Raw genomic sequence first — 12,758 nt, 5'->3', positions numbered from 1 at the left:
ACCAGGTGTATCAATTAGCAGATGAATTGAGGTAACGCCTGAAGAGTATTTCATTGACGCCGACATGCAGGGGTTGCACAAGATCATAACACTATTACAGGGGTATGGGCTCAAAATGTGGTCATAAATATTTTGTACTTGTAAATCGGTGGCATGGTGGTTAGCACTGTTGCCGCACAGCAAGAAGGTCCTGAGTTCAATTCCACCATCAGGCCGGGGTCTTTCTGTGTGGAGTTTGCATGTTCTCCCCGTGTTTGCGTGGGTTCTCTCCGGGTACTCCGGCTTCCTCCCACCGTTCAAAGACATGCAGCTTGTGGGGATAGGTTAATTGGATAATCCAAATTGTCACTAGTAGTGAATGTGAGTGTGAATGGTTGTCTGTCCCTGTGTGTTGGCCCTGCGACAGACTGGCGACCTGTCCAGGGTGCACCCCGCCTTTCGCCCTATGACAGCTGGGATAGGCTCCAGCGCCCCCCGCGACCCTGAAAAGGATAAGCAGAAGCGAATGGATGGATGGAAATTGGTTTTGTATGTGTAAAAAAAATAAAAAAATAAATAAAAATAATAAAAAAATTTGTGTATGTGTAAAAAAGATTTGTATGTGAACTTAGCCAACCCCCCCCTGCAAGTTACAAGTACGAATTTTGACCCTATTTTTCTTCCTTTTGTCCGATTGGTCAATGTCATGTCAATCACAAATGTAACAATCCAATCAGAGAACAGATGGGTTTGGCTGTCGGAGGGGCGCTTTTTTTGAACTGCAGTCAAACACTGAGCTTCAGTACAGATTCAAGTTGCAGCTATTTATGTCTTATCACCTTAAATCTCCACTCAAAGACACTCAAGTATCTTTGACAGTGTGTATATAGATGTATCATAAATAAGAGACAAATGTTGTTCCTTCAGTATGTTGGCATCACTAAATTTGGTTCAATGCTTACATATATGTATAAAAAAACAAAATGTGCGAGCTGTGATAACTGTGTCTGATAGAATGAAGAGTAGACTGATATATGAAATATTCCTTTATTGGGTGAGAAAATCAGACCATGTCATAACTGCTGTAAGTCATACAGAATAGATATCAGAGCCTTAAACAGGCTGACGTCTGCTAAATGGGTCAAACTGGGCAGAAAGTCTACAAACACATAACATCCTTATAGAATATGATGTAACACTATAGATCAACTTAGCTCAGAATATATAAAGCATATAAACAATTACAGCAATATGATGCAACAAACACAGCAGCTACTGATCCAAAATACTCAAAGCTTCATAGAACTGAAACCAACATTTATTTTAGCTCCATTCTGCTGCTGATACAGACTTTAGGTTTCTGAACATTAAACTTGTTGCTGCCTTTCATAGTGTGTAACTTGAAGGTCCTGAGTACTCTGAGTACTTTCTCCCACACTGGAAACACTGGGATGATCACATTATTTGAACATTACCTAATAAGACTGATTCAGCACAGACAGTTATGTTAAACTTTCCTAGCAGTCCTTCACAAACAGGGAACAGTCTGTCTATTCTCTCCATCTGTCAGCTGCTGCTGGCTCTTCCTCCTCCTCTTCCTCACACACTGCTGAGTTTTCCTGGTGGATCATCAGGGCTGCAAAGCCTCACAGATGATGTGCAGCAGTGGGTCCCTCAGTCTGTCCTCACTCTGGACACTTGCAGTCGTCACACATGGAAATCAAATGTGTGATAAGCTGCAGGATTCAGACACAAGTGTAACTTATAAACACATGTTCATACTTTTATTCCACAATCAGAGAGAAAGAAACAGAGAGAGTGCAGGACAGACAGACAGGTGACAGTCTCAGGTGTACACACTGCTACACAACAGCACCAGAGAAGCAGGATTTAGTGTTTGTGTTATTACAAAACAAGAAGAGTTCCAGATGGTGCAGTGGACACATGTGTGACTGCTGTGATTAAAGCATCTTTCTTTCAGCTTAACGAGTGAACCGTCAGCTCGTTCAAACACACGTTAAAGTCCGTTTGGCTCGACACCACCGAACAGAGGCAGCAATATAACACAGCTCACATTAACAGTGCAGTGGATCCTGCTTGTGCCGTGATGTTCAGGACTGCAAACTGAGCAGCATCACTGACTTTCAGCTTGTTGTGTTTGTGGATATATGACTGACTTTAATTATCCACAAAATCATCACAATCTCTGTAAGATTAAGGTCGACTATTGTAATATTATATTTTAAAGGCTTTAAAACCAAATTAATGCTGAACGTACAAACATCGCTAATGGCAAATAACTTAACCGACATGTGGCCAACAGTACTGTTTTAATGTTCCTCATTATTAAACATTTGCACATAAATAAGTGACATAATATTCAGTACTTAATTTTATCAGTTTACTCTTCGGCCGCTCCGCTTCTGCCGTCTGCGGCAAAATTATCCACACCGACTGCCGCGCTATGAATTGTGGGATATGTTGGGCCACGAAGTCTGCACCGCCACATCCTTAAAATTCAGGGAAATGAAGGACGCATGTGAGGGCCGCATTTCGAGCAGCCTTTGAATTGGGACAGCCTTCGGCGCGCCGCTGTGACGTAATCGGCCTTAAAATGCGGCCTTTAAGGCTGCAGACCCTGAATAGGGATACAGCCTTCAAGACATGTTGAGGAGGCCATTTAGCCATTTCAATCAGCTGTGTTGGATCAAGGACACATCCAAAACCTGCAGGACATTGGCCTTCGAGGCCTGGAGTTCGAGACCTGTGTATTAGAGCATAAGAACAAACTTAAACCTCCCATTATCCTTATTGTATTGTATTTAGTTAGCACAAGTTGGGAATGTTTTATTTAAACATCATTTATTTGGACTTTACATGGAAACCTGGTAACCTGCACAGTTTATTGTTGTTTTTAAGACTACCAATATAAGAGTCAGAGAGAGTCAATATGACTTAAGGGGAACAGATTTCTTAAAAAAACAAACAAACAAGATAAGGACAAATATAAAGCAGAGATGTGTTTCTGTTAGAGGAGTTAACCTGTGGAATAGTTATGACAGTGATTAAAAAAGGTGTAGTTCATTTTCCTTGTTTAAAAATATGTTTAAAAATAGAGTATTAGAAAAATATATATATCAAGAATGAAAAGAGCAAAAAAACAAAACACCCCCCCAAAAAAACCCCTCTTGATTCTTTTGCTTTGATGTAGTTACTTATCTAAGGTGGAAATTTTTTTTTCTTGTTTGTTTTGTTTTTGCTTTGTTTTATTATTTGTTTCGAGCCCTGTGTACAGGAGCTGCATGCAAAAAGATCTTTTGTGAAAAGGTTTGGCGTAATAAGCAAATGCTTCAGCCAATACCTTTTGATTAGCCTTGTCTCATGCTTTCTTGCTTTGTGGTAGATCTTTGTTCTGTCTTCACTGAGATATTTGAATGCTAATCAATAAAATCAAATAAAAAAAAATAAATCAAGACAGAACACAGTGTCTGTCTATCTATAGATAGATAGATATAGATAAATATTCTCACACAGGCTCAAACACCTGTTAAAGTGAGATAATATTGAATGCCTGATATGAGGTACTGAGATACAAATTTAAAACCTTTGTTGGTTTGATGTTATCATTGACTCCTTGATGCTATTTTAGGTCATGGTGATAAATAATGTGTGTGATCTAAATGATGAGATTCAGTGTTAGGAATTTTAAAAATACACTGTAATAAATGTGAATGTTCAGAGCTGTTTTCGAGCTAGAATATAACAGAAGAGAAAAAAAATATGCTTTCTGGTCCCTCATTGGGGAGATTCCAGTTTTCCAACTGCAAAGTAAGATGAAGAGTCCAGTTTCATACACAAGTAAAGAATATGTGTGTGTGTATATATATATATATATATATACTGTTATATATTTCAGTATTTCCAGGGTGAATTACTAAAATCGTTTATAGCATATCAGTTCGTACAGTATAAAACGGAAGTTAAATGTGAGGTTTGACGTCATCTCTAATCTGATTGGACGCTGTTTCTCACGATCCCTATAACCAATGAGCGAACACCTGAAGTAGTATATAAGGCTGGTATTGAAGGCGTGTTAGTTATACTTTTTTCCTGTCAAGAAAAGAGAAAACAAACAAGATGTCGGGACGTGGAAAAACCGGAAAAGCGAAAGCGAAGCCGAAAACTCGTTCCAGCCGCGCTGGATTGCAGTTTCCCGTTGGTCGTGTCCACAGGCTGCTGAGGAAGGGTAACTATGCTGAGCGTGTTGGTGCCGGCGCCCCGGTGTATCTCGCAGCTGTGTTGGAGTATCTTACTGCTGAGATCCTGGAGCTGGCTGGAAACGCCGCCCGTGACAACAAGAAGACCAGGATCATCCCCCGCCATCTGCAGCTGGCCGTCCGCAATGACGAGGAGCTGAATAAGCTTCTGGGCGGAGTGACTATCGCTCAGGGCGGCGTGCTGCCCAACATCCAGGCCGTGCTATTGCCCAAGAAGACTGAGAAGGCCAAATAAAATCCCACGACCACCTTTAATAAACTAAAGGCTCTTTTAAGAGCCACTCACAACCTCAAAGAGCAGCGTTTTCTTAGATTTTAGTAGTACAACAACGGTGTTTTCAGTTTGGCACTGCCAAATTGTTCATGTGAGTTTGATAACTTGGATTTTAAAGCCACAATATATTTACATGCTGTATGTGCTCACGCTGGTGTACGACTTTAGCATAAAAGCTAATGAAACCCGACTCGGTCAGCATAGGCTGACTTGCGAGTTTGCTTGCTCCCGTGGTCAGGGGTTTTCTATTACGTCCGCAGATCACTTGTAAAGACAGAGTCCGCTGCTGTGACTTTCATTCGACGTTATTCGTTCGAGGAAGAAACAGTAACCATGAGTGGAAGGGGCAAGGGAGGCAAAGGACTCGGAAAGGGAGGCGCCAAGCGTCACCGTAAAGTTCTCCGCGATAACATCCAGGGAATCACCAAACCCGCCATCCGCCGTCTTGCTCGTCGTGGCGGAGTGAAGCGTATCTCGGGTCTGATCTACGAGGAGACTCGCGGTGTGCTGAAGGTGTTCCTGGAGAACGTGATCCGTGACGCCGTCACTTACACCGAGCACGCCAAGAGGAAGACCGTGACCGCCATGGACGTGGTGTACGCTCTGAAGAGACAGGGCCGCACTCTGTACGGCTTCGGCGGTTAAACTCATTCACACCAACTGAAAGAACTCAACGGCTCTTTTAAGAGCCACACACTTTTTTTTTTTTAAGAGCTTCGTTCTAATACGATGTACTATTTATAATATGGCAACAGTAGAAATCTCACATTTTGGGCATAGTCTTGATTTGCTGAACAAAGTATGTTAAACTATAACTGGTTCAGACACTTGCATTTTGTTTGTCTGTAAACTGTAGCATTACATAATTGTTTAATCCAGTCAAAAAGGGATCTTGGGAATTTGTGTTCATCAGCATCATCCTCTGAAGGAGATATTCCCCTTCATGTCATAGAAGGGAATCATCAAAGAGCCAAGGGGTTTAGTTTCTCCCTCTTCCCTTTGATACAAATACTTGTTACATTGTATACTACATCACAATAGAACATGTACAACAATTAAATACCTCATATGACCATGTATGAGTTGGATTTCTTTACCAGAATTCTCTTTAGGAACCATCCAGTGCTCTGTAACTCCTTAACCTCTTAAGCCCCAAGAGGGTTTCTGAGCTTCCTGCTCAAAAATGTAATGCCCAAATTTAGTTGATTATTTCTCTGCAATTACAAACTGTCCTTACAATCTTGGTATCAAAATAAAGCTAACACTTGGGAAATTTCATCAGATGTAAATATTGAAGCAGATATTACTATGTATTACTGGAACACAGAAAAAGTAGATTTTTATTCTCGCCTAATTTATTTTTAGCATATAACCCTTTGAATAATATGCCTCAGATCACATTTGGTTCCAGAAATTCAGTAACCAACATATAAACATAATCTGTGCAAAGATTCATGTTTCTAAAGTGAAACAGTGAAAAATTACAGCCCTGTCAAGACATGAATATCCAGACGTTGTACAAAAATGTCCAATTTCGGCACACAATTGGACACCATGCCAGTTGATTTTTTTAGGTATTTAAAGAGCAGAAATTAATAAAATTTATTAACAGACCTAAAAATGCTTTTTTTTAAATATATTTTTGAAGAATTAACCACACATTTACATGGTAATGGCCCTTTTCTGCCGTGTGCATAGAGCATTCAATTGGCCTCTGGCCCTTTAAACTCCGAGGGCCTGTAACTTTGGTTTCTTTTGGTCAATTAGCATGATTGACACCTCTTTTTAATCGTTTGAGCCAATAGATTCATACTAACGATGCTACGTTCACGTCACTTCAACCAATCAGACGTTGTGATGCTAAAACCCACGTGGGCCCAAATTTACTGCATGTGGCGTCTGCTCAGTCACGTGTCTGTAGGTGGGTCTAAAATGGAGGTTGTTGACGGAAAACTGCTCTGATGTGGTTAGGTAGGCATTGTAACTACTGTTAGTCATGTGGCTACAGGCTACCAGCGAAAATACCTGAGGAAATCGGGAAGGTAAGCCAATTTCTGTCTTAGCGCATTTGCGCCGCTGTGTGTTTTTGTGGTCTTCTTTTGCGGCTCATTCAGTGAATTTTGGTCTGATCGTGGTGAAACTTGGTGTGTGGAGTCAGTGATAGCCCTGGAAGCTAACCAACCTATCTTTAGCCGGTTACACAAAGTCTGAAGAATTTCTGGTTCGGTTTTGTTTGTTTAGCGGACGTCTGCGCATTTACGAAACTGCTCGTTTAATCACGGCTTGTTTTCTGTGTGTTTGGTGTTTGTAGAAATGGTTTATATGACATTTTAGCTGAGATTCTGAGGTTTCTGTGGATACCACACATGTCTGGATTTATATTTCTCAACCCGCGTTATAACCGATTAAACGTGATCTCCTCCTTTTTGCCCTCTACCGGGGCGTGGGGCTTATTAAATAATAATAACTGGACGTCCATTATAGAAAAAAAGTAACAGAGACACTATATTCATAAATCTGGAAAAACTCAATGGAAAAAAGCAGCTACATTTTAGTTATTATTATTATTATTATTAGTAGTAGTAATATTAAATATGCTTATTATATACCTGTGATATTTATATTTAAATGTGAATAGAATAGAATTCAACTTTATTGTCATTGCACATGTCACAGGTACAAGGCAACGAAATGCAGTTTGCATCCATCCAGAAGTGCTTTAGCCGTGATATAGATATATTACAATATATATTAGCAATAATATAGATATGTAAGTATATTACAGAAATGGGTCTATTATGGTATGTTATAATGTACACGGTATGAGGGTATGTTATGAATATGCTATAACTATGTATGTAGGCTGTAGTGAGTATAAACTATGTACAGGCTATGAACAGGATATAAATTAAAAAAAAACTATACAGAAATATGAGATATACAGTTATACAGAAATGTGAACTATGCAAGTTCTAAACAGCTGTAGAATTAAAAATGATTGTATGTACAGAATGATTATTTACACATAATTATACAGTAGTGCAAGATAAGTGAGATATGTGGATAGTTTCTAGAGAGGCTGTATAAAGTGCTGGTGGTTGTGAGTGGTGGTTCAGTCCATGTTATTATTGTGTGTTTGAGGGTACAGTTGTCCATTGTGTGTATGTGTAGGTCGTTGTGGGTGTGTGTATGTGGATAGTCATTGCTTCATAACATGTACTATTAGGTACATAAGCATCACCTCTGTGGCTAAAATTATCAGTGCAAGTCTGAAGCTCATCAGGTTTTTGAAACTCGAAAAGGAATGAGAATACAAAGAAAACTTAGACATAGATGAAAATATATGTTGGCTTCTAAAACAGAGAATGGGATACAGAGGGACCTTCAAATGCCTGCCTTCAAGTTGGAGCATCAAATGGCTATTTTTTTCTGTAATTTGTAACATTTCTTTCTGTCATTGCCTCTCTCCACACATTTTCTTTCTTTCTTGTTTTCTTATGAAGCAGAAAGTTGAAAGAGCCCTATAAACCGGCCTGTCTTCTTTAAACCGTCACAACTTCCAATAGGCTTCCAATGTCTTCAAATCGCGGACTCAACAAGGCTCCGAGGGGCTCTTAATAATACAATTGTGTGTTATAATCCCCTGTAATGTTCAGTATTTCTCTCAATTCGTGATAAATGTTCTTAGCAAAAGAAACTTTTAAAGCGAACAGCTCCGGTATGAAGCCTGGCTGTCACCAGCCTCCACCTTCATTAGTGTGTTTGCTGCAGTCACAATATCTTCATTTTATTCCAAACTGACTGCCAGCAGGTGGATGTTTTCACTTTGAATGTGTAAAAGAACATGTGGGTCAGCTGGAAAAGTGATTTTGGTGCAGGTTTACTTGATTTGAAGTCCTTTTATGGGATAAAAGAAGGGGCGAAGCCGCTAAGCTCCGCTGTGACTCGCCGAGGTTTCGGAGTTTCAGGGAAAAACTGCAATAAGCACCGGGGCTCAGCATGGGCTAAATTTGAAGACACTCGTGCCCGCTTGTCAGCTGCTTTACTGTCAGTCCGCATCGTTGCCTCTTGAGCTACTTTTTAACGTGTTTATCTGGAAGAGAAAACACAGAACACGTTCACTCGGGCTGCAAGCGAGAGCGGCGCGCTGGATTGAGTCTCCACGGTTCTCATGTTGCATTGAAAAGGCGACTCCTGCTGCGAGTTTCTCATCTCGTCTCTCGGACTCCAGTTGGATCGAAAGCAGCAAAGAAAACAAAAGAAGGAAAAATGGCAGAAGTAGCACCAGCGCCAGCCGCCGCTCCCGCTAAACCAGCGAAGAAAAAGGCTTCCAAGCCCAAGAAGACCGGCCCTAGCGTCAGCGACCAAATCCTTAAAGTAGTGACCGCTTCCAAAGAAAGGAAAGGGGTGTCACTAGCTGCCCTGAAGAAGGCTCTGGCTGCCGGAGGATATGATGTGGAGAAGAACAACGCCCGCGTTAAGATCGCCATCAAAAGCCTGGTTTCTAAGGGCACTCTGGTTCAGACTAAGGGCACCGGCGCTTCTGGTTCTTTTAAGCTAGGCAAGAAAACCGCTGAGACCAAGCCTAAGAAGCCAGCGAAGAAGGCTGCTCCTAAAGCCAAGAAGCCTGCCGCTGCCAAAAAACCTGCGGCAGCGAAGAAGACTAAGGCAGTAAAGAAGCCCGCAGCCGCGAAAAAGTCTCCGAAGAAGGCTAAGAAACCAGCTGCTGCCAAGAAACCCGCCAAGAAAGCCGTGAAGAGCCCGAAGAAGGTCGCCAAAAGCCCGAAGAAGGTGGTCAAGAAGGCGCCCGCAGCCAAGAAATCCCCGGCAAAGAAGGCTGCCAAGCCTAAAGCGAAAAAGACCGCAGCCAAGAAGAAGTAAGCTGTCATCGCTGTTACGTTTGAACTCAAAGGCTCTTTTAAGAGCCACCACAATCCTACAAGAGCCTGTTCCTAAAGCCATCAGTTATACAACTTTATTGCGAGGCATGTATAGCAGACAGAGCCTAGAGAGGAAGCAAATCTCTTCACATCTGCTATTATAATAATTAACGTTTTTAATTTAATTATTACTTGCACATACCAGCTAGCATCCTAGTAAAGATTATGTAGTACATCCGGTTTTTAATGCCAGCTTTGAAAAATGTAGAAACTGCATGTAAAACTTGCACCATAAAAGCAGCTTCTAGAAATTTAAGCATCCCCAAAAAATTAGATCCACTTAAGTGCTTACACAAAATATTTTTGGTATGCGTTTATGCATGTGCGCGCGCTGTAAAGTCATTAAAAAGCTCCATGGCATGCTAGACTCCAGGAAAGTGGCCTCTTGGCTCTGCCCAATTTTAAAAACTGCTGTCAAGGGCTTTCTATTACGTCCGCACATCAGACAGCGAGTGGTAAGACCTTTATTTGACTTGTTATTGAAACAACTGAGCAAGATGAAAAGAGGTGTGCTGTGATGCGTAACATGGAATCACGTCCCTATTCTACAGAGAGTAAAGAGTAATACAAGTTAAAGGCAGTTAAGTATAATGAACGTGAATTAGAAAATATTAGCTACAGGTATAATGAATAATGTTTGATGGTGGGCACCAAAGTGAATTAAATAAATACACCTTTAAATAATTGGGTCAAAATATATATTTCATTAAAATAGGAAATCAATACATTTACTTATGTGTGCTGGGGATATACGATAAATTTTCAATAAAACAAATGTCCATTAAGTGATACATTGTCTTTAGTTTTGCACCCATGGCTTTCCATACAGAACCAGTGTCCAGGCTTGGTTCCTCTGAACAGTCCCATGTTCATTGACTTCCTGAGCTACATTGAGTCCTAATAATCAAATACGACAAACTTTTCTTTCCACCCCCCAAAATACATGTTCAAACCACCTTATCAATATCGCAGAGAATTGTCACATGATATCAAATACAGTGTATCAACTCAGCTGTGCAGAGGCAAACATAATGAAGTAGTTCATTTCAAGTTGTACATTCATGCGCCTCTTCATATTTTTGTCCACCAGAGGGCAGAAAAGCGTTAAAAAGCTTAGAGTAACTAACCCTTCTTCAATACAAGCTTCACTGCTTCGAATACCTTAATTTGGCCACCACTACGCTTAATAATGATGGCAATATTTTGAGCAAACCTTTTAATATTACCTTTTAATAGTGTCCTTAAATGGTTAAACTACAACAAATTCATTAAGACTGTTGTCTTCTTATCTCCAAAAGTTGATTCTGTTCATCTGGACGTAGCATTTTGTTGGAGAAACATTTCGTCACTCATCCAAGTGACTTCTTCAGTCTCAGCTGACTGCAGGTTCTTCGCCATCTTACAATGCTGTGATTGCAGCCATTCCCCAACTCTCTGTGAATGGTACTCATGGCTATTGATCAGTGGTCATGAGAATTTGCATAATTAAGATTGAGGAGCTGACCTCCCAGCCCATTGTTCCTTCACTGGGCTGGTTTCAGTCATTATGCAAATGTGCTGTTTATAAAATTTGGAGAAACCTGCAGTCAGCTGAGACTGAAGAAGTCACTTGGATGAGTGACAAAACGTTTCTCCCACAAAACGCTACGTCCAGATGAACAGAATCAACTTTTGGAGATATATTTACCTGGATGATTGAGCATCATCAATATGTTTTCTTCTTAATGTGTTTTAATGCTTTGTGTTTTAAATAGTGCTTTATATCCCTAAAATAGTCAGGGATCACTGTCAGCATCTCTGGGTTTTTATTAGAGATTTATTAGCATGTTTTAAAGCTCAGTTTTTAAGAATCTTATGATGTAACTACTGCCAATAAGCCAGACACAAAAGAGTCAGAAAAGAATCACTCTGAGGTCAACAAAGATTTGAATGGGCTGAGGATCAGCAGTTCTCATAGCTAGTAATCAAAATCAAATATTTAAGAAAAATTCAAGTGGGAATTTACAGGATGATATCTATATATAGTTTAAAATAGACTGTGTGTGTGTGTGTGTGTGTGTGTGTGTGTGTGTGTGTGTGTGTGTGTGTGTGTGTGTGTGTGTGTGTCTCTATCTACCACCACTATGTCCGGTTGGTTAGCCACCAACCTAGTGCTCCGATTACCACGGGGACCACATAGTGGTGGTAGACAAACAGAAGCAGACGGCCGTAGTGATCGATGTAGCGGTTCCGAATGACAGCAACATCAGGAAGAAGGAACACGAGAAGCTGGAGAAATACCAAGGGCTCAGAGAAGAGCTCGAGAGGATGTGGAGGGTGAAGGTGACGGTGGTCCCCGTGGTAATCGGAGCACTAGGTGCGGTGACTCCCAAGCTAGGCGAGTGGCTCCAGCAGATCCCGGGAATAACATCGGAGATCTCTGTCCAGAAGAGCGCAGTCCTGGGAACAGCTAAGATACTGCAGGACCCTCAAGCTCCCAGGCCTCTGGTAGAGGACCCGAGCTTGAAGGATGAACCGCCCGCAGGGGCGTGCTGGGTGTTTTTATATATATATATATATATATATATATATATATATATATACATACACACACACACACACATACAGTGACCTCCTTGGTTGTTTTCTGAACACCGTTGGCTATGGTGCTGGTATCCCTATCTGTAGTTACAGAGACCAGTGGTGTTATCCACAGACTTCACACATGGATTTGGTGAATGCATGGATTATTGTTCCTATAGCATTATTCAAAGCAGTACTTGAAATATCGTGATTTGCAATGTTGCCTCACAGGATGTTTCTGAGTTTTAATCCAGCTGCCTGCTGCTTTTCTTTCAGCAATTGCATGTTCTCCCTGTTGTTGCGTCCTGCAGTCCAAACACTGGTTAGTTTAATTGGTGATTCTAGATTGACTGTAGCTGTGAATGAGGGTGTCTGTTTCTCTGTGTCAGCTGTGCAGCTCCCCCACAAAGAATAAATGTACAGATTCAGTGAGTGCTGTTCTTCAATCTGCAAAAGCCATTCATTCATTCTCAGCTATCACACAAAGAAACCCTGGTCAAGGTGTTGGTCTGTCTCAGGATGGGGCTACAGATTGTGTGGAACTAAGTTTAAACGTATGTTTATTTGAGTTGTTTATGATGCTTATGACAATGCTGAAGCTCGGAACTGGGAATCAAACCAGAACGCTAGAGGTTACTTGATGCTTTCATCTTCTTTCCTCTGGTCCCTTCTTCAGAGCAAATATACAGCAGTAACAGTATCAGTGGCACAGGTTTACATTTTTTT

The 12,758-nt window shown here is 41.0% G+C and overlaps 3 protein-coding genes across 3 annotated transcripts; all 3 read left to right on the top strand.

Annotated features, from left to right (window-relative positions):
• Positions 1–4,116: 4,116 nt before the first annotated feature.
• Positions 4,117–5,607, top strand: LOC113030150 (histone H2A-like). Its single transcript, XM_080307393.1, has one exon. It carries the CDS (start codon positions 4,117–4,119, stop codon positions 4,489–4,491), a length of 375 nt encoding a protein of 124 aa, XP_080163519.1. The 3' UTR covers positions 4,492–5,607.
• On the top strand, positions 4,864–5,607 carry LOC145431507 (histone H4). Its single transcript, XM_080307395.1, has one exon. The coding sequence runs from the start codon at positions 4,864–4,866 to the stop codon at positions 5,173–5,175; it is 312 nt and encodes a 103-aa protein (XP_080163521.1). The 3' UTR covers positions 5,176–5,607.
• Positions 5,608–8,594: 2,987 nt separating this feature from the next.
• LOC113030145 (histone H1-like) lies at positions 8,595–12,460 on the top strand. The gene is made up of 2 exons (XM_026181316.2): positions 8,595–9,407; positions 11,610–12,460. Exons 1-2 carry the CDS (start codon positions 8,800–8,802, stop codon positions 11,647–11,649), a joined length of 648 nt encoding a protein of 215 aa, XP_026037101.2. The 5' UTR covers positions 8,595–8,799; the 3' UTR covers positions 11,650–12,460.
• The last annotated feature ends 298 nt before the right edge of the window (positions 12,461–12,758 follow it).

Source organism: Astatotilapia calliptera, chromosome 10, assembly GCF_964374335.1.
Source record: "Astatotilapia calliptera chromosome 10, fAstCal68.1, whole genome shotgun sequence".
Classification (NCBI taxonomy): domain Eukaryota; kingdom Metazoa; phylum Chordata; class Actinopteri; order Cichliformes; family Cichlidae; genus Astatotilapia; species Astatotilapia calliptera.
This window is presented reverse-complemented; position numbering and strand designations above follow the sequence as displayed.

What these genes read in the sequence shown, in the direction of transcription:
- LOC113030145 (XM_026181316.2), top strand. Translation starts at nt 8,800, where the DNA reads ATGGCAGAAGTAGCACCAGCGCCAGCCGCCGCTCCCGCTAAACCAGCG. An exon ending in AAGACCGCAGCCAAGAAGAA is followed by an intron (nt 9,408 to 11,609) that starts GTAAGCTGTCAT and finishes CCGGTTGGTTAG; the next exon opens with CCACCAACCTAGTGCTCCGA.
- LOC145431507 (XM_080307395.1), top strand. Translation starts at nt 4,864, where the DNA reads ATGAGTGGAAGGGGCAAGGGAGGCAAAGGACTCGGAAAGGGAGGCGCC.
- LOC113030150 (XM_080307393.1), top strand. Translation starts at nt 4,117, where the DNA reads ATGTCGGGACGTGGAAAAACCGGAAAAGCGAAAGCGAAGCCGAAAACT.